This window comes from Antechinus flavipes, chromosome 3 (assembly GCF_016432865.1).
Source record: "Antechinus flavipes isolate AdamAnt ecotype Samford, QLD, Australia chromosome 3, AdamAnt_v2, whole genome shotgun sequence".
Lineage (NCBI taxonomy): Eukaryota > Metazoa > Chordata > Mammalia > Dasyuromorphia > Dasyuridae > Antechinus > Antechinus flavipes.
This window is the reverse complement of record NC_067400.1, coordinates 480614587-480638426: the sequence shown is the minus strand read 5'-3', so window position 1 is coordinate 480638426 and position 23840 is coordinate 480614587. Positions and strand designations below refer to the sequence as shown.

The 23840-nt window shown below is 38.8% G+C and overlaps 1 protein-coding gene across 1 annotated transcript; it reads left to right on the top strand.

Moving 5' to 3' along the window:
- Positions 1-1248: 1248 nt before the first annotated feature.
- Positions 1249-23325, top strand: EI24 (EI24 autophagy associated transmembrane protein). Its single transcript, XM_051986755.1, has 11 exons — positions 1249-1362; positions 5216-5361; positions 6159-6304; positions 14853-14913; positions 16193-16259; positions 16670-16794; positions 17365-17484; positions 17718-17829; positions 20286-20397; positions 20661-20735; positions 21132-23325. The coding sequence occupies exons 2-11, from the start codon at positions 5320-5322 to the stop codon at positions 21286-21288; spliced, it is 1017 nt and encodes a 338-aa protein (XP_051842715.1). The 5' UTR covers positions 1249-1362; positions 5216-5319; the 3' UTR covers positions 21289-23325.
- Positions 23326-23840: the final 515 nt, after the last annotated feature.

Sequence of the window (23840 nt, the reverse complement as noted above, 5' to 3'; positions counted from 1 at the left end):
CTTCTGGTTACATGAATAAAAAGTGAGGCAAAAGTATTGTGAGAGTAAAAAAAGATCCAGAACAAGGAGGTAGAGAGGGAATGTATGTATGTTTCTTTCTCGTTACTAAATTGATTAGGAACAACAATAAAAAAAAAAAAATCAGTCTTCTGATGGGGAAGGAAGAGGGAAAGGGAAACTGGTATCAGGTAAGGGGTGGTGGTGTCTTGGGAACAGCTATAAAGTCATCCTTTAGGGTGACCAGGGACTGGATCGTGTGCCTGGTTGGGAAAGAGCTGGGCAGTGTTAATATCCAACAGGGTCATAGATTTCAGGCTGGGAGTTTTTACCTGTTTTGTGTGATTGGCCCATTTGCCAATAGTTCGTCTGCTTGGGATAATGTTTTTGTTTTTGTTTTTAAAATATTTGAAGGAAATTAGCCTTTTCAATTAGAGGCTAGTGAAAATAAAGAGGTGACATTTCCCTCTCCTCCTAAGTTCACAGACTGCGGGTTATGGCAGGAGCTCTGCTTTAGGGCATTCCATCAACTCTGTCCTAGCTCAATTCTTGCACGCCACCTACTCTGGCTTAGATCCTTTAATGACCCGCTACAGATCCGATTCTTCCTTTCACCTACCCCAAGTTTTTCCAGGCTATTTTCTCCGTCCTCCTGCAAGGTGTAGAGTAGTACAGCCACCAGTGGTCATTACAGCCCGCTTTCCCAACTTTTGGGCCACAAAGGATTTTGTCTTTATTTATCACTGATACCCTTTCCTGACCCTCTGATTTAGAGGAATGGGAGTCTCCAAATTAACGGAGTGAAGGGAAAGCGCTAGGAGGAAGTCACAAAATCCTCTCATTTCCCGCTGCAAAGGGTCTTGGAGGGTCTAGTCCGCTGACATTTGAGGACACTGAGGGTCAGGCGGTTAAGGAGGGCTTAAGACAGTTCCTGGTAAATAGTAGGCGATTAACCACAAATTTACGAATTGATTTAATAGAATGGCAGCGGAGTAAGAAAGAGGAGTGCCTAACTAGAAAGCTTGGTGTAGGGGATGCTTGGAAGGGGTGGGGACACACGTGGGCCGAGCTGCCGCCGCCGGGGCAAGGAACTACATTTCCCAGGCTGAGGCTGGGCAGACGCCTCCTTGCTCTCCTTGCCTCCGGCTTTCTTCCTCCCCTTCCTCCTCCCCTTCCTCCTCCTCCTGCAGCCACTCGGCGCAGTGCCGGTCCCACTCGCTTCCCAGCCTGCCCCGTGCAGCCCGGGCATGCCCAGTGCGGGAGGTGCGGGCCCCGGCCTGGGGAGCGGCGCCGGCTGTAAAGCGGCGGGCGGCGGCGGCGGTGGCGGCGGCCGGGGCCAAGGGAGCCGAGCGGGGCCGCGAGCAGGTTAGCTGTGGGGTCTGAGTGGAAGGATGAGCCAGGCGTGCGCGAGGACCTGTCGGGGCGGCGAAGGGCAGCGGGGCGGGCTCCGGCTCGGGCTTAGTGAGGGGGCCCGGCTTGCACACCCTGGGCAGCTGGTAGCCGCGTGAGCGCGCGCGCGTGTGTGGCGTGTATATGGGTGCGTGTGATGTGTATGTGCACTCGAGTGTGTATGCGCCTGTGTGTGTGCGTGCGCGCGTGGGGGCACAATCGGGCTCCTGTTGATTTGCTGAAGTGCACTTAGAGGGCACAGGCCTCCCTCCTCTGGGCAGCCCCGGGAGGTGGGGAGGCCTCAGTGAGGGGACAAGAGATTTAGGGGAAGGGGAGTCTTGCGTTCAGTAGCCAGGTGATTCCCAGAGAAGGACTTGCCGACCTCATGGAGCGTCTGGGGATGGCCAGCCCTGTGGCAATCCATCTGGCAGTCCCGATTTGGAGCTTTAAATTTAGGTTTATTTTCTTGCCAAGGCTATGGAGATCGGTTAAAAAAAAAAAAAAAAGGCGGGGTGGGGTGGCGTTATGGGGATTGTTGACTTTGGAAGTTTAGTGAGAAGAGAACTGAACCCAGAAAAGGGCCCCAGTCTTGTCTTCCATACTAACCAGATGAGTGACCTTGAATAAGTCTCTTAACTTCTCCGGCCTTTCCTTTTTTCTTATTTAAAAGGAAGTTCCTTACTGACCTCTATAGGCCCCTCGAACTCTAATCTAACATAATTTTCAAGAAGCTTAATTTAAATCTGGATGAATAAATTGCTTTCCCTGATGTCTCCACCAGACGGTATTTTGATGTATCTGAGAGGCATTCTCTACAAAACATTGTTATGTGGAAGGGAAAACTGAAGTCTTTTTAAAAGGTTGTAAAAGTGAAAGAAAATGGCATCCATCTTTAGACCATGAAGCTACTCAGGCAGTCCCCATCGTGTATTTTAGAGGCCTGTCAATAACCTCCCTATCCTAGTGATGCAGATGTGAGATCAAGCACTTATAACTTCTATGCTTTGTAGGTGTGATCATTTCCCATTTTAGGATTGTGACAAACCAGGCTTTGAGATTAAATCTGTGGTCACCTAACTATTGCTAGAGGCGAAGGTTCAAGTTTCCTGACTCCATACCTATCATTTCTGAGTGCATTATCTTGGTGAAAAATGCCCTAATCTTAATACTTTGTGGAAGAGGATGGGTATTGGTGTTGGAAGGATGATTACATGAGGAGGAGCAGTATCCAAAATCTTCGGCACTGAAAATGGGCTAACCAGGAAAAGGGAAGTATGAGACTATAAAAGATATGACTGCCACTGTGACTAGAATAGCCATAAAAAGTCGAACAATCTATAGTGAACAGAATGATTGTTGCTAGATCTACTGATTTTCTTAAATTAATTTACCTATCCGAAAATATGTATGCATATGTATGTGAGTGTATATGTGGACAAATAGATTTTCTTTGCATGTTGACACGAGGAGCAGGCATTTGCTTGGTTGTGCAAATTTTCCTCCTCAGGCTTTGTTCCCCTGCTCTTCCAGTTCCGAGTGGCATCCATCCAGCTGGGTCAAACTCAGTTGCAGTTTGGTGAGATGGTTAAAGGTTACCAAGTACAGATCTATTCCTATTCTTGAGCTGTGAAACACGAGGTGTTTTCTTCCATAATAAGCCATAAAAAAATCAGTCACATGTTTTATACTAAGGATTTTTGGTTGGCAAGGAATTTGGGAGTTGAATGTGAAGGATATTTTTAGCTAAGTAATCTGACTTTTCTACTCTTTGATAGGTGTCCTTTTCCCCATCTCCAAATTCAAATTAATATGTATTTATATTATTCGAATCAGAACTTTTGTTAGTCCTCTGCAGAAAATTACATCCATTCTAGCATACTGATTAAATTTGGATATAATCTACATAATCAAATCACAGTGAAAATTCAAATGTAGATGGCCCCAGAAGGTAGATGACATCATTTGTATGACCAGCTTTTTGTGTGCTTACTGCTCTGTGGTTTATTGAAGAGCTGTATTTTTGACAGGAATATATCTCAGAGTATACATGAGTTTAAATCACAAAGGAACCACCTTATGTGGTTTTGTTCATCATTCTCATAGAAGACCAGGACATTAGAGAGGTGATACCATAACAAATAATAAATTGGATTAAAATGAGGGAAGGGTTGGCAAGCTCACCTGCCTCACTTTATCTTCTGGAGCCATCTGGGTCCAATGACCAGATTATAGATAGCCCTGGGTGCAGTGGAAGACCTTGGCCTTTTTAAATTAAGGTTTTTAAACAGATCTAAATTTGTTTAAGGTGGTGCTTAATCAGTGATTAAGAGGCAGTGGTGATTGTCTTTCATTCTCAATGAAGACCATGACCTCAGGGATATGTTGCCATGATAAGCAAGTGAATTGGATTTAAGTGAGGAAAGGCTGGGATGTAATGGAAGGTTGAAATAGATTCCTCCCCCTTTTTGAATAATATATTACTGTACCACCCTCACGTATTATTGATTTGTGACTGTACTCCCCTAAGTCCTCAGGGCAATCACTAATACTGGCTATTCCATGATTATAAGGAAAGAGAGAAGCAGCTGCCTTTCCCATGTCATAGATGGGTAAACCAAGACAGAAAGGTAATCTGTTTCCTCTACCCCTCATTCAGAATTTCATCAACTGGAGTAAAGTGGTTGTAGAGAGAACTAATGTATGATAAAGGAAGAAAAGAGAGATCCGTGTTCCATCAAGATTTTAGCTCTTAGCAGCTAGACACATAGTTCACGTTATTGTCTTGCCTCAGTAGAACTTAGAAACACAAACACAGCCTTCTTAGGAAAGAAAGCTATTAGTTTTTTGCATAGGCGAATGTGTTCAAACATGAATTAAAATTCAGCTTTGTCTGTATTTTAAACATACTACCCAATAATAGTTTTTTCACATTTGGTTAAATTTATCATTTCATAGCGATCTTGCTCTATATATCAAATGTTAACTGAATGCCTACTTTTGGAGTCCATGATGGGCAGGCTTGAATAGTAGGACGATTGCTTTGGATGGCAATTGGGCAGTCATACCTCCTTACAGCATTAGCCAGAGAGTAATATTATTGATGAAGAACAAATTAGAAAAAATAAAATCAGAACTGTTGTTCAGTCATATATCAATAATCCTTGGAGTAGTACAGTAATAAATTCAAAAGGCATGTGTGTAATCTATTTCAATTTGCCATCAACTCTGCCACTTACTATGTGACTTAAACTGCTCTGGGTTTTGTTTTTATCCATATATAAAATAGGGTTAAATAACTTCTTTTTTCTGCTTGACAGAAAAACAAATAAAAATTAGAAACAAATGCTTTGAGGTCTTCGAAAAGAAAGTGCTTTAAAATTCAAGGTAGTAATGTGAGGGATCTGTATGGCTTTAGGTATTTACAGATTAGATTAGGGGCAGGTAAGTGGATAGACTGCTTGATCTGGAGTCGGGAAGACCAGAGTTCAAATCTGGCCTCAGATTTGGCCCTGGCAAGTTACTTAACCCTGTTTACCCCATATCCTCATCTGTAAAATGAACTGAAGAAGGAAATGGCAAACCACTCTAGTAATTTTGCCAAGAAAACCCCAAATAGGATCATAAAAAGCATGACTGAAATAACTAAATAATAGCAACAAGGTAAGATTGAGAAATCTATTGATTTCAGTTTGAAAGTTGACTTATGGCCCAGAGCATAACAAAGTGTGTTTCGTTTCCTTGTAAGATTGATATTGATGCCTTTCTCCATTCCCTTAGCTAGCCATTTAGTTATGCATTTTACAATATAATATTTTTCTTTTTCCACTAGGCTCTGTGTTTTCAGGCTCTTCATGATGAGAGATTTTGGGGTCCTTCTCTTCCCTTCTCCTTGTAGTTGATAGTTTGGGTGGTGGAAGTGATGCAGAAGTAGAGATGGCTGATAGTGTCAAAACATTTCTCCATGATCTTGTCAGGGTAAGTAAAGCTATCCTTCCTCTTATTTCCTGGTCATTTTCCTGAAGGAGTTGACTTTAAAGTCTCCAAACCTTACACATGTTGGTGGTGTTTTTTGTTTGGTTGTTTTTTTTAATTAGAGTTTGTAAGATTTCTCAGAACTCAATTGTTTCCACTCTTTTTCATAAGCATGAAACATGGGGTCCAGAGAAATGAAGCCTGTTTCTTGGTCATATAGCTAAATAGGAATGTGACTGGAATCCAAGCCTCCTGATTCCCAGTTACTTCTTTAAATTCCATCATACTGCCTCCATATTGCTACTTAATCCATTCTATTGCTTAGATAAAAAGAACAAAGCTCACAGAGGCTGCAGTAATCCACTCAATTAGGATCTCTTTAATCTCTTTGGGCCAAGATCTTTTGGATAAGATTGGTAAATGGCCCTAGATCCCCACCATGACAAGAACAGAGAAGTCTGAGAAAAAATGGCCAACTATCTTTGTACTATTTCCCATTTATAGTCACCCAGTTCCATCCATGTGGAGCTAGTGCCCTTGAAAGAGCCAAAAGGAGAGAAAATATTGAAATTAAGCAGATTCTGGCTATAAATTGACCCTTATCCATATAGCTTTCCTTCTGTGTTACCTTTTAAGTTTATTTTTTTCTTATGGATTGGCCCATCAGAAAAGTGAGTAGAATTGCTCCCAGGTTTTTTTTTTTTTTTAATTAGTTGACCCCAGCTTTTCTTGCCTTTCTTGTTGTATCAGTATATTCCTTGGTTTAAAAAAATAAAAGACCATAACACTTTTGCTTATAGGGAATCAAGGACTCCATCTGGGGCATCTGCACCATCTCCAAATTGGATGCCCGGATCCAACAGAAAAGAGAAGAGCAGCGTCGAAGAAGGGCAAGCAGTGTTTTAGCACAGAGAAGAGCCCAAAGTGAGGAGCGGAAGCAGGAGAGGTGAGGAGAGCAAATCATTATAGTGAGATTAGTTTTTGGAGTTCACTTGGTAATTCCTAGTGGAGCTATGTGAATATTTGAGGAGGATTGACTGAGGATCCTATCAGTGATTCTCCATTTTTTGGAGTTGCAATAACCTACTATTGAGAGTCTAATTTATTTTTCTACTTCCCTAATAAAATACAGTTTACTATTTAATTCTTAAGACAAAATGAGTTAAATTTAACTTTGATTTGAATGTTTTTGAGACTTCTGCAATATTCTTTGAGATAAATTGTTTCAATTTTTTCCTTCCCCTGATTGAAAAACCTTAATGAGTATAAATATATCAGTTTTATAGACTCTTTAGAAAACCACCACCTTGGAGAGAATAGCAAATCCTCAAATTCAATAAATTGTCTCTTGCTTGTAGGACAAGCTGTAGTGTTTGAATAAAATATGATTTCTGTCGTAAGTTTGTAAAAGTTGTAGTTAATAAAATAAGAACACCATAATTAAGTCTTAAGTTAAAATAACTTGACCACAGTCACATAACTAAAACATTTCAGTGGGCATTTGAACCCAGATCTTGAGACTTGAAATTTAGCATTTCTTCCAAACCTCATTCTAAACCTTAAACCTCATTGTAATTATTAAGTGCAGGGTGATGGTCAAGGGGGAAAGATTATTAATAACTGAAGCTGAGAAGGCTTTTTGGAGGAGGTGGCTTTGGAGTTGAAGCTTTAAAGAGTAATAGGAATTTAATATGTGAAAGGAAAAACACACCAGTCAGCAAGAACAGATTGAACATCAAGGTGTATGAGGTTGGAAAGAGATATTAAAAACTGAGAGTCTGGAAATTGGAAAGGAGAAAGTTTAAAGATAATACTACAGATTTGGGGCTATATAGATCAGGTTGTTAGGAAAAGTGACAATTGGGGGCATCAGGAGAGTATGAAGCCAAGGGGCAAGACATCACTCAAAAGTAATAGGCCAGGAGCATCAGATCCTCCAGAGAGATGAGACTGAAAATGCCCTTGGATTTGACTATTTTTGGAAAGTTTCTATAAAGTATTGGGGATGAAAACCATATTATAAGAAGTTAATGAAGATGTAGGTGCTGAGAAAGAGGAAGAAATATATGGATTATTTTTTTTCTTTTTTAAAACCTAATAGTATCCCTCAATTACATATAGTTTTCAACATGGATTACTTTTTCAGAGGTTCTCTATGAATGGAAGAAAACAAAAGGACAGTTACTAGATGTAATAAAAAGGACAGAGTACCCTTTTTTCTTTTCCAGAATTGGTTAAGTCCTCAGCAAGTTTTTATTTTTAAACTTTTATTGATGACTGATTTTTATATCATAGTTGTTTCTGGCTATATACATCCTGCCAATTGCTTGTGCTGAAACTTCTTTATAAAGAAAAAAGGAGTTCACCAAGAATAACTGATTGGTCTGAAAGTAGGTGCAATACTTTACCATACATTCCCTTCTTTAACAAGAAGGAGGAGAGCCTGTTTCATTATCTTTTCTTTGGGATCAAAACTGATTATTATTTCATTTTAATGTTTTCATCTTTTATTGTAGTTACTGTGTAGTAGACTGATTCTTTTTACTTTGTATCAGTTTGTCTGACTTCCTACATTTCTCTGAATTCCTTTTTGGTCATCTGTTATTACACAATGCTCTTCTACTCATTTACCAGTTTATTTGGTACTTTTCCTAATCAATGAGCAATCATTTCATGAGTGTGTAGATAGATGGGAAGGAGCCATGAAGATGGAGAAAGGCATCTATTTACAAAAGAGGGTGATTGCTGGAACAAATTCCCAGAGGATCTAGAGCAGGGGTCCTCATACTTTTAAAATAGGGGGCCAGTTCACTGTCCCTCAGACTGTTGGAGGGCCAGACTATAGTAAAAACATAACTTTGTTTTGTGGGCCTTTAAATAAAGAAACTTCATAGCCCTGGGTGAGGGGGATAAATGTCCTCAGCTGCCGCATCTGGCCCATGGGCCGTAGTTTGAGGACTCTTGATCTAGAGGATGTGGGATTAGAAGATTGAGCCTTATTAGTAAATTGAGATATTTGTTCCTTTGAGATAGAAAGAAAGTAAGTGGTGTGTATGTATGTATAATCATACACACACACACATACACACATTACATACATGTAAGCAGGACATTCAAGGGAGCTCTGGTCTTATGAAAGCAGCATGACAGTGGTTAGAATATTAGAATCCAGAAGACCTGGATCCAAATCTCACATATAACCTTTATTAATTACATGTCTTGGGAAACATTGATCAGAATTTTTGTTTTCTGTATGTACAGTGTTGGAGTTGGAATGAATGGCTTCTGATGTCTGGCTGTGGTCTTAATTATATATTACAAGGTATAGGAATGGGTAAAGGTTGATATATGGGGAAGTTCAAGAGCTTTGAAAAGGTCTGGATTATCTGATAGGGATGAGGTAGAGAGTTGATAGAGAAGTTGACTAGAATTGCTAAAAGTAGGAGTGATAGTCAAACTGAGATGATATTCCTTAAACATAAAGAAATGAATGATTTTGTTAAAGGATTACAGTGTGGCAGGCACTGTGCTTTTGTATTTGTAGTCCCACAATTTGGCAAGGAACTTGCAATCCTGTGAGGAAAGTAACCCATAATGATGACTTAGGATGATATTTTGGTATTGAAAGTTAATAGAATGGTAGATGGGGTAGTTGATAGGCAGAACTGCTTTTGATCATTGTTCAAGGTTTCAGGGAAAAGAAAGGGCTGACAAATTCACAGTGGGGCAAGAAGTCTGGTGGAAGAGGCCATGACCTAAAGCATGCTGGTGTAGCTCTCCTGAAATAGTGTTCCAGGAAAGATGCTTCCCACTTTGGGGGCATGGGTGGGGCAGGGCTGGTTTGGGCAAGCCAGGCTAGGCCAGGGTGGAAGTTCCTCGGGACATGGACAAGTCGCTTAATTTTTGTCTGCCTCAGTTTCCTCAACTGTAAAAAAAAATGAGCAAAAGGTTGTTATGAGATCAGAAGAGATGCTTGTAAAGTGTTTAATACTGGGTGTAATGTTCTCTGAAATATGATCATTCTCTGGGAGCAGGTTTCTTAGGGGCTTCTGGAGGCAGCCTTAGTTTCTTTTCTTTTTTTTTTTTTTTCCTGGGGCATAGTTTTTATTATTTATAGCTGTTATTTTATATTATACGTACATATATTGTATATAAATATATAATATAACATAGGATATAAATGCTATATATAACTATATATTATATATACATAATTTTATGCTATTACTATCTCTATTTTACAATCAAGAAAACTGAGACAATTAGAGGTTAAGTGACGTGCTCAAGGTCACCCAGCTATTTTATATCTTTTTTTTTTTTAATTTTTTTTTTAAATTTTATTTTATTTAATAATAACTTTATATTGACAGAATCCATGCCAGGATAATTTTTTTACATTATCCCTTGCAGTCGCTTATGTTTCGTTTTTTCCCCTCCCTCCTTCCTCCCCCCCCCCAAGATGGCAAGCAGTCCTATATATGTTAAATATGTTGCAGTATATCCTAGATACAATACATATTTGCAGAACCGAACAGTTCTGCACAGGGAGAATTGGATTCAGAAGGTAAAAATAACTCGGGGAGAAAATCAAAAATGCAAATAGTTCACATTCATTTCCCAGTGTTCCTTCTTTGGGTGTAGCTGTTTCTGTCCATCATTTATCCATTGAAACTCAGTTAAGTCTCTTTGTCATAGAAATCCACTTCCATCAGAATACATCCTCATACAATATCATTGTCGAAGTGTATAATGATCTCCTGGTTCTGCTCATCTCACTTAGCATCAGTACATGTAGGTCTCTCCAAGCCTCTCTGTATTCATCCTGCTGGTCATTTCTTACAGAACAATAATATTCCATAACATTCATATACCACAATTTACCCAGCCATTCTCCAATTGATGGGCATCCATTCATTTTCCAGTTTCTAGCCACTACAAACAGGGCTGCTACAAACATTTTCAGCCTTAGTTTCAGTTCAGAGTAATAATCACCTCCAATGCAGCCAGGGATTAAAGTCCATTCCTTTATTGTCTCTTCCAAAATAGCCCAGTTAGCTTTCCCTAGTTCTGAGAGCTCTTGTTGCTAGTCCTTTGCCTCTGCTGGCTTCAGCCTCCAGCTCTCTCTGAATCTCCCCAACTGAACACCTGGCTTCTCAATCTCAAAAGTCTCTAGTGCTTGTCCTTTTATATGCTCTTTTAGAGGTGTGAACTCAAAAGCTTGACTCCTCTGAGAGTGGGATTGTGGGAGCTGTGACTTGTGAATCTCCTGGACTTGTGACTCTTGTAGAACTCCAATGAATGCTAAATACATTAGTGAGCTAGAGAACTTGTTAAGTACCATACTAAATTATAGACAACCAACTTATCACTTTGTAAGAATCTTAACATCTCCCGCTTTCTTTTGATTTAGAACATAGGTGGTCATGACCTCCCTGACTTCTCAAGGAGGTGAGAACCCTAAAAAAGGTAATCACACCTTCCCTGACTGCTCAAAAAAGGGTTGAAAACACCAAAGGAAATGGGACATCAAATCAGATTAGTGGGTTTCTGAAGGGGCTCACTTGAAACAAGTATATATAAATCCATCAATATGGGAGATATTACACATAATTACATAAATTACATAAGCACATAGTAACATAACACAGGTTAGAAGTGATGTAACAAAAAACATGAATCAAAATGAGAATTTATACATGTCCATAAGTCCTAAAAATAGTCCAAAAGGAATCTATTGTCCATTTGTTCATGTGCCAGGAATCCAATGATTCCTGCTGGTTTTCAAGTCCTGAAACAGTCTTTGTCAGCAATTTTTCATCTCAAGGAATCTAGTGATTGCTGCAGTTTTTAAAGTTCTTTTAACAGTCTCATTATCAGCCATGCTCTTTTAGTATCAGATGTTTCTTAGATCTTCTTTGTTTTGAAGTTTTTCTCCTTTTATGTCTCTCTCCAGGTGCTTGTTGCCACCCATCTGTTTCCTTCTCTGTAGAAATACAAGCAAACCCTTTCTCTCAAGCAGTTAACCTAATTCCCTTTTATTTACCACTTTTAGGATTTCTCCTCATTATCTGGCAATTATATTGAAGCATTTGCACTGGATACTGCTCTATTGGTTTAAAAGGCCTGTATTCTCCCCAACTGTAATCCCTTTCTGCCATGTGATTACTTTTAGGCTGATTGATCAAATCAGAGTCCTGACCTTCTAAAGACTCTTTGGGTATAAACTCAGCTGTCGTCATGCTCTAGCTGTCTTTTGTATGCTATCTTGGGGCTGGACTCTGCCTCTCATTTCCCTGTATCAGTCTACATTCTGAGGCCCAATGGAAACCCTTGTGGCATTTTGGACCTGAGGTTTTGGATTTTCTCTCACCCTGTCTTCTCACTCTATCTCCATATCTGCATTGGGCTCTTAGATGTCCAACTTTTCCTCATTGAAAACATCTACGAATTTCTCTAGAAGTCCCTTGCCAAGAGGGACCCTGTCTTCCCATGTTCATCATAGTCTGGGTATAATAAGCACTTGTGCCCACTGTGGCACAGCGTTTTATGATCTCCTCTAAAGGAGCATCTTTGTGTAGTCCCCATATAATTCTTTTGCAAATCTCATTAGCATTTTCCTTAGCCAGATGTCTGGTCATTATTTCTGTAGATGCACTTTCTCCAGTGGTTCTTGTTACAGTTGTTTGCAAACATCCCACAAAGTCATCAAAAGATTCATTGGCACTTTGCTCTATTTTTGTGAAGGCTTTACATCCATCTTTCTGTATGGGGAGGGAATCCCAAGCTTTTATTGCAGCCTTAGAAATTTGCTCATACACTGTTATGGGATAATTAATCTGTTCTGAATTCTCTCCATACTGACCTTCACCAGCTAGTTGGTCAAAAGCAATTTGTACATTAACTCCTATTTGCCTATTGCATCTGGCTTGAATCCTACATAATTCATGATATTCTGAAAGACACAACAAGTTTTGTCCAGGTTCTAAACATGTCCTAGCTATGGATTTCCAATTACTTGGGGTTAAGATTTCATAAGACAAACTATCTAGTAACATTTTAACATAAGAGGATGTAGCCCCATAAAGAGTGCAACCCTTTTTCAAATCCTTAATTTTTTCCAAATTAAAAGGAGTGTATCTTCTCCTTTTTTGACCTGAAGAGTCAATCTCTTGAATCATAGGGTATGCATTTATAAAATCAGATACATCCTGTCCTTCATTTTTTGCCTTAATTAATGCCTTTTCTAATCTTGTCACAAGCTGCTTCATAAGAGGTGCTGATTGCATTACTGCTTATCCCCCTCCGACTTCTCCCTCCCCCCATGAAGGGTTAATTGAGGGGGGATCCTCAAGAGATGAGGAATGATCTAATTTCTCCTGCTATGAATTCTTATCTGTTTCTTCATTCTTTTCACCTAGTTTAGTTGGCACCTCCCCTTCCTGCTCTTTCTTCTTTTTTCCTCATTCTAACACTTATGTACCTAAAGCCAATTGTATTAAATTGTATGTATTAAGTATGTCTTTGGAAATTGAGTGAGGTCCATTTTTATTGTAGAATTGACAAAAGTTCTTCTACTACTAATTTCTACTCGTTTAGATCCAATTCTTTTCCCATAGAGAACCAAGGAGATATGTATTGTACAGTTTCTAAAAGTTCAGTGATCTGCTCCCAAGTTATAATCAAACCTTGGCTTTTCATAACCTTGACAGTGCTCTCTACACATTTTCCTTGAAGAGAAACAAAAAGCTGTTTTCTAAACATTTGTCCCATTTCAGCTGAAATTCTACTTTAGCTCTTTAATAAAGTTTGCTTCTTTATTTTTGTATTCACCCTAATTTCTGGGTCGAGGAGACTTTTCCGTTGAGATCAGGATTGGAGCTTTTTCACTGAAGTCAGGGTCCTGTCAGTCCCACATTCGGGCGCCAAAATGTAATGTTCTCTTCTCTAAAATATGATTGTTCTCTGGGAACAGGTGGCTTAGGAGGCAGCCTTAGTTTCAGTTCAGAGTAATAGTCACCTCAAATGTAGCCAGGGATTAAAGTCCAGTCCTTTACTGTCTTTTCCAAAATAGCCCCGTTAGCTTTCCTTAGTTCTGAGAGCTCTTGTTGCTAGTCCTTTGCCTCTGCTGGCTTCAACCTCCAGCTCTCTGAATCTCCCCAACTGAACACCTGGCTTCTCAATCTCTCAAAGGTTGACTCCTCCTTCGAGAGTGGGATTGTGGGAGCTGTGACTTGTGAATCTTGTAGAACTCCATTGAATGCTAAATACATTAGTGAGCTAGAGAACTTGTTAAATACCATGCTAAATTAGACAACCAACTTATCACTTTGTAAGAATCCTAACAATGGTGCCTGGCACAGTAGGGATTTAATGAAATGTCTGTTCCTTTCCTTCCCACTCAAGCAATGTAGAAGCAGGAAGAAGGGAACTGGATGGTGGGAGTTAACTGGGATTGAGAGTTGGTGGATCAGAAGTTCCAAAGGTCTAGAATTAAGAGATTCTAGGATAGTGACTATTGAATCTTCAAAATGGCAGATCATTTTTACTTTTAAAGTTTTCACAGATAATCAATAAATGGCGTCCTCAAACTGATGCCTTGCCCTTAGCAAACTTGTAATCAAAGTAACTGTTTTTGCATCATGTAAATTTCACTCCTGCATTCCCTTTCCCCCCTCTAGGCCTAGACATTCTAAATAACTCTGTGTGTGTGTGTGTGTGTGTGTGTGTGTGTTAATAGAAAAGGGGGAAATTAATTATATTAATAGAAAATAATAACTTCATTGAAAAAAATCTGAAGTTTACAGTATTTGATATCCATGGGTCTTTAACTTCTGCAGAGGAGTGAGAGGTAATGCCTTTTCATATTTTTCTTTAGAGCCATGATTGTTTGTAATTCTATTTTTTCCACTTTTGATTGTCTTGAGTTGGTGGCTCTTTGTATTGTATTTGTAATGATTATGTATATTGTTTTCTTGGCTTTGCTTACTTCATTCTACATACGTTCATGTATGTTATTTAGAATAACTTAATTTGGAAAGCACTATTTAGCCATTCTCCAAACAAATAGTTCCAACTATTGAAAAAATGCTGTTAGTAATCTTTTGGTATATATAGGAACTTGATTCTTATCAATGGTGTTCTTGCTCTGGTATATGCCAAATAGTAGAATCTCTAGTCATTAAAAAAGTCTGGACATTTTGATTACTTTATTTGTATAATGTCTAAATTACTTTTCAAATAGTTGGGTCAATTCTCACAGCTCCACTAAAAATGTACCAGTATAAATATCTTTCCACCATTCTTCTATGTCAACTCTTCTCATTTCTATTATCTTTGTCAATTTTCTGGTTGTGAACTATTTAATTAAAAAAAAAACTTTAAAAAAATCAATATGATAGAAATTCAAGAGAAAAGCAGATATTTGCTTAGTAATAAGGAGCAGCCTACTTGCTTCACAGACGTGTATGGGATTTTTTTTTTTTTTTTTTTTTTAGTGAGCCAAGGATAGTGAGCAGAATTTTCCAGTGCTGTGCTTGGAATGGAGGAGTATTCTGGGTGAGTAAATTTTTGTTACTCTTGGCTTTGACCAGAATCCAAACCAAAATATTCCAAATGTCTTGTTTCTTACTTGGGTCTTCTAGTATCTTTAGAGGGTAGAAATACTTTTTAAATATTTTTGAGTATTGATATTTTTCATTAGGGCTATGCTGTTGAATAGGTTTATCTATTGGATTGAGGGGAAAGGGTCTTACTGCTTCTGACAATCAAAACCCAAATCAAAAAAAATCATCAAGTGCCTCACGGTCAACTGAAAATTGATGAATACAGGACTATTTAATTTGGACTTCTTAAGGGTAGTTAGTGTTTGAATTTTCTCTTTGGGCTCCTTTTGTATTGAAGTAGAAATCAGCTCACTTTGAGGAACCATATATTCTTCTGTTCCCACTAGATCCTGGTTTCAGCATTTAATCTCCAGTATGAATTTATATTTGTGGGTCTGGCTCTCTCATACTAATAGCAAGATGCTTGTCAGCCAGACCATTAGCTGAGCCACTAGGTTTCTATTTTTCAAAATTCTCATTAGTTTTGAAATATAGTTAAGTGGTAAACTAATCCTTTTTATCATCCCTATTTATTTAGAGCCTCGGGAGGTGGATGAACTAAAAAAGCCCCAAATAAAGATGGTTAATTGTAGAGGCTAATCTTGATAAGACAAAGAAAGAAGGTTTGTATAGTGTTGGGGTTTTTTGGCCCCAACTCCTGAGTGAGGTGGGTCTTACCTGACCAGCAATGCCCGCTCAACTGAATAGCGAATATCATGAGTAATGAGGGGCAAGACTCAGGATGTTGTGGGACTCTATTACAAAGCCAGCAAGCCCTTTTATCTTCTCAGTATATGCCTCTAGTTCCTATAGCTTAACATAAGCACATTCTAGCCTATAGATATATGATTCCCTATAGGAAGCTACACATAAGTATAAAGTGAGCATTTCTTTCCTAATAAGGTATATGGGTATTGTTCTCTCATCCCAGGTCTGCCATGCCTCTCCCGGGAACTGCCACATAGCTTCTTGGGTGGGACCCCTTCCTCCCAATGCCATCTTGTTCACCCTTGCAAGGCTACCCTCAGTTTACCTGAGCTGTGCCTTGTATCATGTCCAAGGCTGGCGGGGGGGAAGGGGGGAGGAGTTGGCAAGTCCTCTTACAGTATAGTAGGAAGTTCTCAACATTTTTATTTTTCCAAGAAAGGACTATTGATTAGAACATTTGAACTTAAATTTTTAATGAAAACTTTTCATATTTACATATTTACATTATTGATTTTCTTCTTTAGCTGAGTCTCCTCTTGTTTTACCGAGTATTTATCCCTGTACTTCAATCAGTAACAGCTCAAATTATTGGTAAGTACATAAATAGTTCTCTTTATACACATTTTATCTTTCCTCACTTGGACTAAGGTGAGGAGGGAGGTCATGACTTATACAGATGTTATGCTAGTAATGAGGGGTAAGAGCCAGGATGTTGTGAGACTCTGTTTATTACAAAGCTAGCAGCCAAAGGGGCCACATCCTACTTCTAAGTAAGCACTGCTTTGCTGGCCAAGCTCCTAACCCTTTCTGGTTTTGATTGAAAATCAAAAAAATTAAAGATAGTGGCATGGGTCCACATGGCAGCTAGCATCAATTGATTCTTAAGTCAGAAATGGGAGAGGCATGAGAGAAAATTGTGAAAAGCACAAGAGTCTAGTGGGTTTTCTAGGGTCTGTTTCTACAGCTTATAGTGATTTTTTTTTTTTTCCTTCCTCTCTTAGGAGATCCCTCCCTTCATGGAGATGTCTGGTCCTGGTTGGAGTTTATCCTCACCTCTATCTTTAGTGCTCTGTGGGTGCTCCCCCTCTTTGTGCTCAGTAAAGTGGTGAATGCCATATGGTTTCAGGTAAGTCCAGGTCAGAAATATGGCACTTGGCCCTGAAGCATGGTAATTTGGTATCCTTCAAAGCAGCCTAGAAACAAGAACTATTGATAGCTGTTGTTTCCTTGAATGTGCCTCTGCATGGTAGCACCACCAAGAAAAACCTAGCTGTGCCCATAGGGAAATTCTTAATGCCCCTTTTAAATGGAATCATTTTGGCTATTTTGGAGGTAATTAGAGCAACCTGTTGCAGAATACTTTCCTGAATTGGGAGAGAGATTTTCTTGGAATTCCTGTCGTAGATAGCAATTCTAGTGGAGGCAATGGACTTGAGGCTTTAGAACAAAGGTGTTTTTTTTTTAAGTTTTTGATTGTTAAAGATCCCTTTGTCGAGTGAAGCCTGATCCTTTGTCAGAATAATGTGGTTAAATGGACAAAGTAAAATCTCTGAGATTAAAAAGTAAACCAGTTATATTGAAATATAGTTAATAGAAATGTTTATTAAAAAGCCAAATTAACAGATCGAAAGTTAAGAGCACTTGTATTAAGATTTATGGCCTAGATCTTTCTGGTGAATTGCTTACTGTGTTGCAGGATATTGCTGACCTGGCATTCGAGGTATCTGGGAGGAAACCCCAACCATTCCCAAGTGTCAGCAAGATCATTGCCGACATGCTTTTTAACCTCTTACTACAGGCTCTTTTCCTGATCCAGGTGAGAATAGCTTTCTAATGACATAAACAGGAAGGGGGCAAAGTGGAAGGGGTCTTTATCAGTGCTGCCCAACACTCTAGGTAGAATGGTGTATATCATATTCTTCTAGAAGTCTGATTTAGTAATAAAATGAGAGAGGCTCTCTTTTTATAAATGCATTTAATTGGGGGAGAGGATAATTTCTTGCCATTGGATCTTGAAAATAACTTAAATTGTTTGTAATTCCTCTACAGGGCATGTTTGTTAGTCTATTCCCAATCCATCTCATTGGCCAGTTGGTTAGTCTCCTGCACATGTCTCTTCTCTACTCACTTTATTGTTTTGAGTACCGTTGGTTCAACAAAGGTGAGTGGTTACTGCTCCAGAGGAGATCATATCTTAAATAGGATTTTTTAAAAATAAGTTAACAGGTTTTTCATTTTTACTCAACATTGCCAGAAAGATGGGCTCCTTCCCCAGAACTCAGAATTTGAACTGAGCTATAGATGATAGAGCATTCAAGAATGTTGCCAAAGATTAGAGGTGATCCTACAATTTGGAAGTGATGTGAGGTTCTGTGTCTTACACAAAGAATGCCAACAAAACACTGCTAGGAGCTGGAGATGTGCAAATTTAGAGAAAGCATGGTTACTACCCTTTATAGAACTTAGTTTTGTAAGGGGAAAAGAGTATAGTTAATTAGCATGAAATAGTATTGGGACCAGGTCCCCTATATATTATCTAATCTTGGGACAGCTAGTACTGCAATAGACTGAGTTCTAGATCTGGAGTCAGGAAGATCTGTGTTCAAATCCAGTCTCAGACTGTTTATTAGCTATTTGACCCTAGGCAAGTCACTTGATCTCTGTTTGCCTCCTTTTTTTCATCTGTAAAATTATAATAGGGATCATAATAGTGTCTACCTCCCAGAGTTATTTTAAGGATCAAGAGATACTTTTCGTAAAGTGCTTATAACAGTGCCTTGATAAGTGCTATCTAGATTTTGGTAGCTATTACTATTATTATCATCTGGGTTCTCACTGCATCAATTTTGTGTCACTTGCCACTGTGATTTTTCTAAACCTCTTTCCCCCTGCAGCTTTCCATACTACCCTGTCCTCTCATCTGAGGACCTTGCCTAATACTAAAAAAGTAAAGCAATTCATATTGATTTCACTGTGATATCTGGCATAATGCAGTGTGTTATATTTTGTATTTCTATGTTCAATACACAAGCAACCAATATATGTCAGATGGGAATTTAATTATCCATTTAAATCCAAATAATTATTCATATAAAAATGCATCAAAAGAACTCACTACCAGACATCAAATTTTTTGAAGTCCACCTGAGTATTTAAATTTGTGACTGACTAGATCCCTGAGAAGAGCATTTCACCTCCCCTCCCCTGCAAAGTCCTCCATTCCCGATTTGCCTTTTTTCAAATCTAGTATTAGTTAGTGGTCTATACTATACTCAGAGCATTAGTAGCACTCCATATGTTTCAGTGAGAAATCAGTAATATTTTTAGTAGCCTCTTGTTGCATAGCTCAAAAATCTTGTTCAGTATTTCTGTGCTGCCTGTTTCAGTCCTGGTTTGGTCTTCTAATTATCATGTTAGCCCATTTGTCTCAAGGTTCAGTTCAACTCCAGTCATCCCTTAAATGCCAAGCCTAATGGCCTATTTCTTGGTCCACATTCTTATTAACCTCCTTGGAGGTTTGATATCATTAACTACCATCTCCTTTGAATACTCTGCCTCTTGTGCTTTTGTGACTGTTTTCTCTGTTGGGTTTTTTTTATCTCTGTGTTGTTGAATTGTAAGCTTCTTGAGGGCAGAGACTCTTGCCTTTCTTGGTATCCCTAGTGATTAGGACAGTATCTAGTATATACTAAACATTTAATAAATGCTTTTGACTTTAACATGTCTGATTCTTTTCATTCTTTTTCTGGTTCTTCATCCTTGTCATATATTTCTATTGTGGACCTACCAAAGCTCTACCCTGGGTCTTCTGTTCTCTCTGTACTGTCTCACTTGCTGATCTCATCAATTCCCAGGAAGTCAGTTACCATCTCTATATATATCTTTCATCTCCTTCTTGAGTTCTAATTCTATTGCCTTTTAGAAAGAAGAGAAAGGAAAAAATAATAAATTCACTTTTGGAAATATGTTTGTGCCAGTGGTGTGAATATTTAGTTTTAAGAAATGGCTATAGGCAGTTAGAAATAAAGTTTGGGAACTTAAAAGAGAAAGTAGAGATAAAGAAAGTAATTTACATAAATTTAATAGTTCAAGCCTTAAGAGGAAATGAAATTGCCGAGAGAGAATGAGTAAATGGAAGAGAATAGTAAACAGAAATTTAAGGAATATCTACAAGGAATCTGAGAAGATAAAGCCAATAAAGGAAAATAGATAAATATTGAAGAAATTCTAGTCTGGGAGCATCAAAATGACTTGTTCTTCCAGGTGGCTGTTTTTAGAGATTGTTTTTCAGGACACTCTTAAATGCATCTTTGTAGATACATTCTCTCCAATGGTGGTTTTATAGTAGAAATTTCTTTTAGCAAATAACATTATAATGAAAATCCTAATGCCCATAGTGGTATGAATTGCTTGTTTAAACAGATAGACCATGCAACAAATGATTATTGCTTGTGATGATATTTATCATGCAACTTGGAATAGTTGTAATTGAGCAAAACTTTTGATAAAGTCAGCTAAATTTATTAAATGTTCTTTGTACTTAGTGATGACAGAACTGTTCTCAGCCTGTCTCTAAGATTATCTCAGTGGAGTATTATTAAATTTACATTTTATCAGGAATTGAAATGCATCAGCGATTATCCAACATTGAAAGGAACTGGCCTTACTACTTTGGATTTGGTCTACCCTTGGCCTTCCTCACAGCAATGCAGTCGTCTTATATCATCAGGTAAGCAGAATTAAAGAATTTGGGGTAGGTTGTGAGGATAAAAGCTGGGGTTTGGTCTGTACGTGTCGAATCATTTGAGATTTGTCCCACTTCTAGAAAGTAGTATCTGGCTAACCTGTTGTATAGTATACTTATTAGATTCTCACAGGAATTGGAAGATGTGAGAATGATGTCCTTTGGGGTCCTTTTGGTTTCCCATGTCACCCCACTTTGAAGTTGGGTTTTATGTGATGCCATCTCAACTTTTTTTCATCTTTCTACAGTGGCTGCCTCTTCTCTATACTTTTTCCTCTGTTCATCATCAGCGCCAATGAAGCGAAGACTCCTGGGAAAGCGTAGTAAGTATTTAGTCAGTACTTGGTCACTAGGGTCAGAGATCATACTAGAAGTATTCAATGTAAGGGTAGGATTTAGCAACCCTAAACAATTGGGCTTAGTTTTTGGTTTTTCTTTTGACTTTTCCTGTGTCGAGGAGTCAAATGATACTTTTCTAGGTAAAAATCCTGCTTACTTACCAGCTCTCTATAAATCAGAACATAGGCCTTTATATTCTCAAAACTTTGGAGTTAGTCAGCTTTTCAGAAAATCTAGTGCAGCTTCTCCCCTGGGGATGCCACACTGAATAGACATAAAAACAGATTAAAGATTCAGACTCAAGATAGGAAGGGCATGTGACAAGAACAAGAGCCAACATGGTTCAGACAAAGTCTGATGTGGGTTTTTTTGTCTTTCAGCCTCTTCCAGTTACGTCTCTTTTCCTTGGTGGTCTTCCTAAGCAACAGACTTTTTCACAAGACGGTCTACCTGCAGTCTGCCCTGAGCAGCTCAGCCTCTGCCGAAAAGCTCCCCTCACCTCACCCATCTCCTGCCAAACTGAAGGCTACCCACTGAGCTGCCTCCAAGGGGAGGGATGGCTTTGGGGGGAGGCACTAGTGGTGGCTTCCTCAGTTTCCCCTCACCCAGGGAAAGCAGGACTCACCCTGCCAAGGGCCTTCAGCACATTCCCATTGTTTTCTGTGGAATCTGGAGTTTTACTGTCTTGTGAGTGTAGGCCAGAATATTTTTGACGCCAGATGTGGATTTTTAATGCTGTCACGCGTCTCGATGACTGCAGATTTTTCTGCAGCTGTTTTCTAGCCTTTGCCAGCCCTGTGCCTGTGCTGATTTGAATACTTTGCTTTTCTTCCCGTGCCATCCTTCCCCTTTGCTCTGCCACCTTTGGATGAATGGATTTTGTAAATCCAGTGTGTGTGTATGTGTGTGTGGTTTTTGTTGTGGTGGTGGTTATTTTTTTGTTTGGGTTTTTTTGTTTTGTTTTGTTTTTTGGTGAAACCCGCTCATTAGGTGTGGAGGGAGGAGGAGTCTCCCAGCTAGTCCTGGTTGCTTCCTTCTGCAGCCTCCACTGTCTTTGGTTCTTGTAACTCAGGTTAGGTTTTCATCCCTCCTACTTCACAGCAAAAAAGAAGAAAACAAGAAAAAAAGAACCAGAAAAGGTGGGACTGGGTAGGGAATAGACCTCACCACCACGTGTATTGGTTTGGAGAATTAATGTGTCTCCATCCGTTTGTTTGCAGGAGAGGAGGACATAGGAGAATTCTCTCACTGGTACTTTTAGGGTTCTCTAATCTCAAGGGAATGTACCAGCTCTGGACAAGTGCCACCATTATTAGCACAGAATGCCCTGAAAAGTCAAGCTTTTGCTAAGCACTGGGTACAACTCCATTACTCAAAGAGCCGGAGGTCTGAAATTCACTTTGTCAGGGCCACTGCCAGTTATACCCGGCACTTCAAGGTGATGTTGGGTGCTGCATGTGATCAGGAACTACAGTAGAAAACTTGATGAAAAACATTAAACCTGTGGCTGGATGGTTTTTCTGTCATTTATACAGTAAGGTTGGGGGTCCAGCACATGTCAAAAAATTGTACAGTATAAAAGAAGAAATTAAACAAGTAGGAGCTTCTGGTTTCTCATGGAAACAGGCATACTGATTGGTGAAAATCATGAAGTTTATAATGGTATTTAAGGAATACAAGGTCTTGTTTGGGTTCAGAAAAAGGGAATTTAGAGTAAATGGGAAGTTTATTGCACTAAGCATAATTGATGGAGAGATGGTTCTGCAAAGTGTTGATCTGAAACTCAGGTCTCATCTCTTTCATGTAGTTTATAGAGGGGGATAGGCTTATATCCACTCATTTAGTGGTTGGTTCTCAAAAACTGATGAGTTTGGAATTGGTGAATTCATTTTTATGTGTGTAAAGTGTCTTTATGTATGTACATTTCTGCTGTATATGTTTCATAAAGGGAGAAAGATCAATTTAGATTCCAGTGTTTCTCATGCATTAAAAATTCCCATAAGGCAAGGGAAAAATAAGCAGCTTACTCAAAGCATTAAGAAAGCCTTTGAGGGAGGGTCTGTAACATAACTACTGCTGGTTAGCAGATGAACTATTTCTCTGGTGTTTTCACATACATACACACAAAAAAAAATTAAATAAAATGCTAGAGTTGTCCACATTTGTGGGTGGGTGATTTTGAGTTTGTCTTAAAAGGGGAAGCACAAAGTTGGCAATTATATACAATGAGAATTTGTGCACAAGAATTATTTGTAAAGCATATGGTTAAAGGCATCTTGGGTTATTTTAATACCTCTGATATGCTCCAATAAGATCATTTGTGGTTTTGACAACATTTTAAGGCAGCATTACAAAGAACCACTTTTAGGACTTGCTGCTATGCAGTGGTTTGGGAGAGAGAGTTTAAGCTGTCAAGCATTTTGGTAATTTGAAGTAATATAAACTTTTGGAATTTTTTTTCGCAATAAAATGAACCCCTTTGGAAGCAGTTTTTCAAAGTGTGTTGTTCTCAACTTGTACCACTTGTCTAGTAACTGATTTTTCCTTATTAAACTTAATGTGACTCCGCTGCAATTCCCTATGCTAATCTGTTATGTAGATTTGACTGCATAATGGGAACAGAACTGTTGTCCCTGATTTTTTTCTATATAACTCATCAGTATCCATTTATTTATGCAATAAATATTTATTAACCCCTATTATCTAGACACTGGGAGAAAAACAGCTTTTAAAAGGTCTTTTCCATATGCAGCTTGTGGTATAGGAGGAGGATGGTACAAACACTTAATATATATATAATCAATGTGGTATAGTAAACAAGAGTTTGGTGGTTGGGGTTAAAAACACTTGGTCTGTATTTTAGCTCTAACATTGGCTGTATGACCATGAACAAGCTTCTTGGCTTTAAATAACCTTAGTTTCCCCATCTTCAAAATGAGAATATTAATAGTGATGAAAAAACTTAGGATTTTAATAGATTGCAAGCTGATATGGCAGCCAGAAAGGCTAGTCTTAAATGACAATAAGATTGGCACTATCTTCATAAATAAGAGAAGGGACAATCCAATTGTGTATGAAATATTATATTT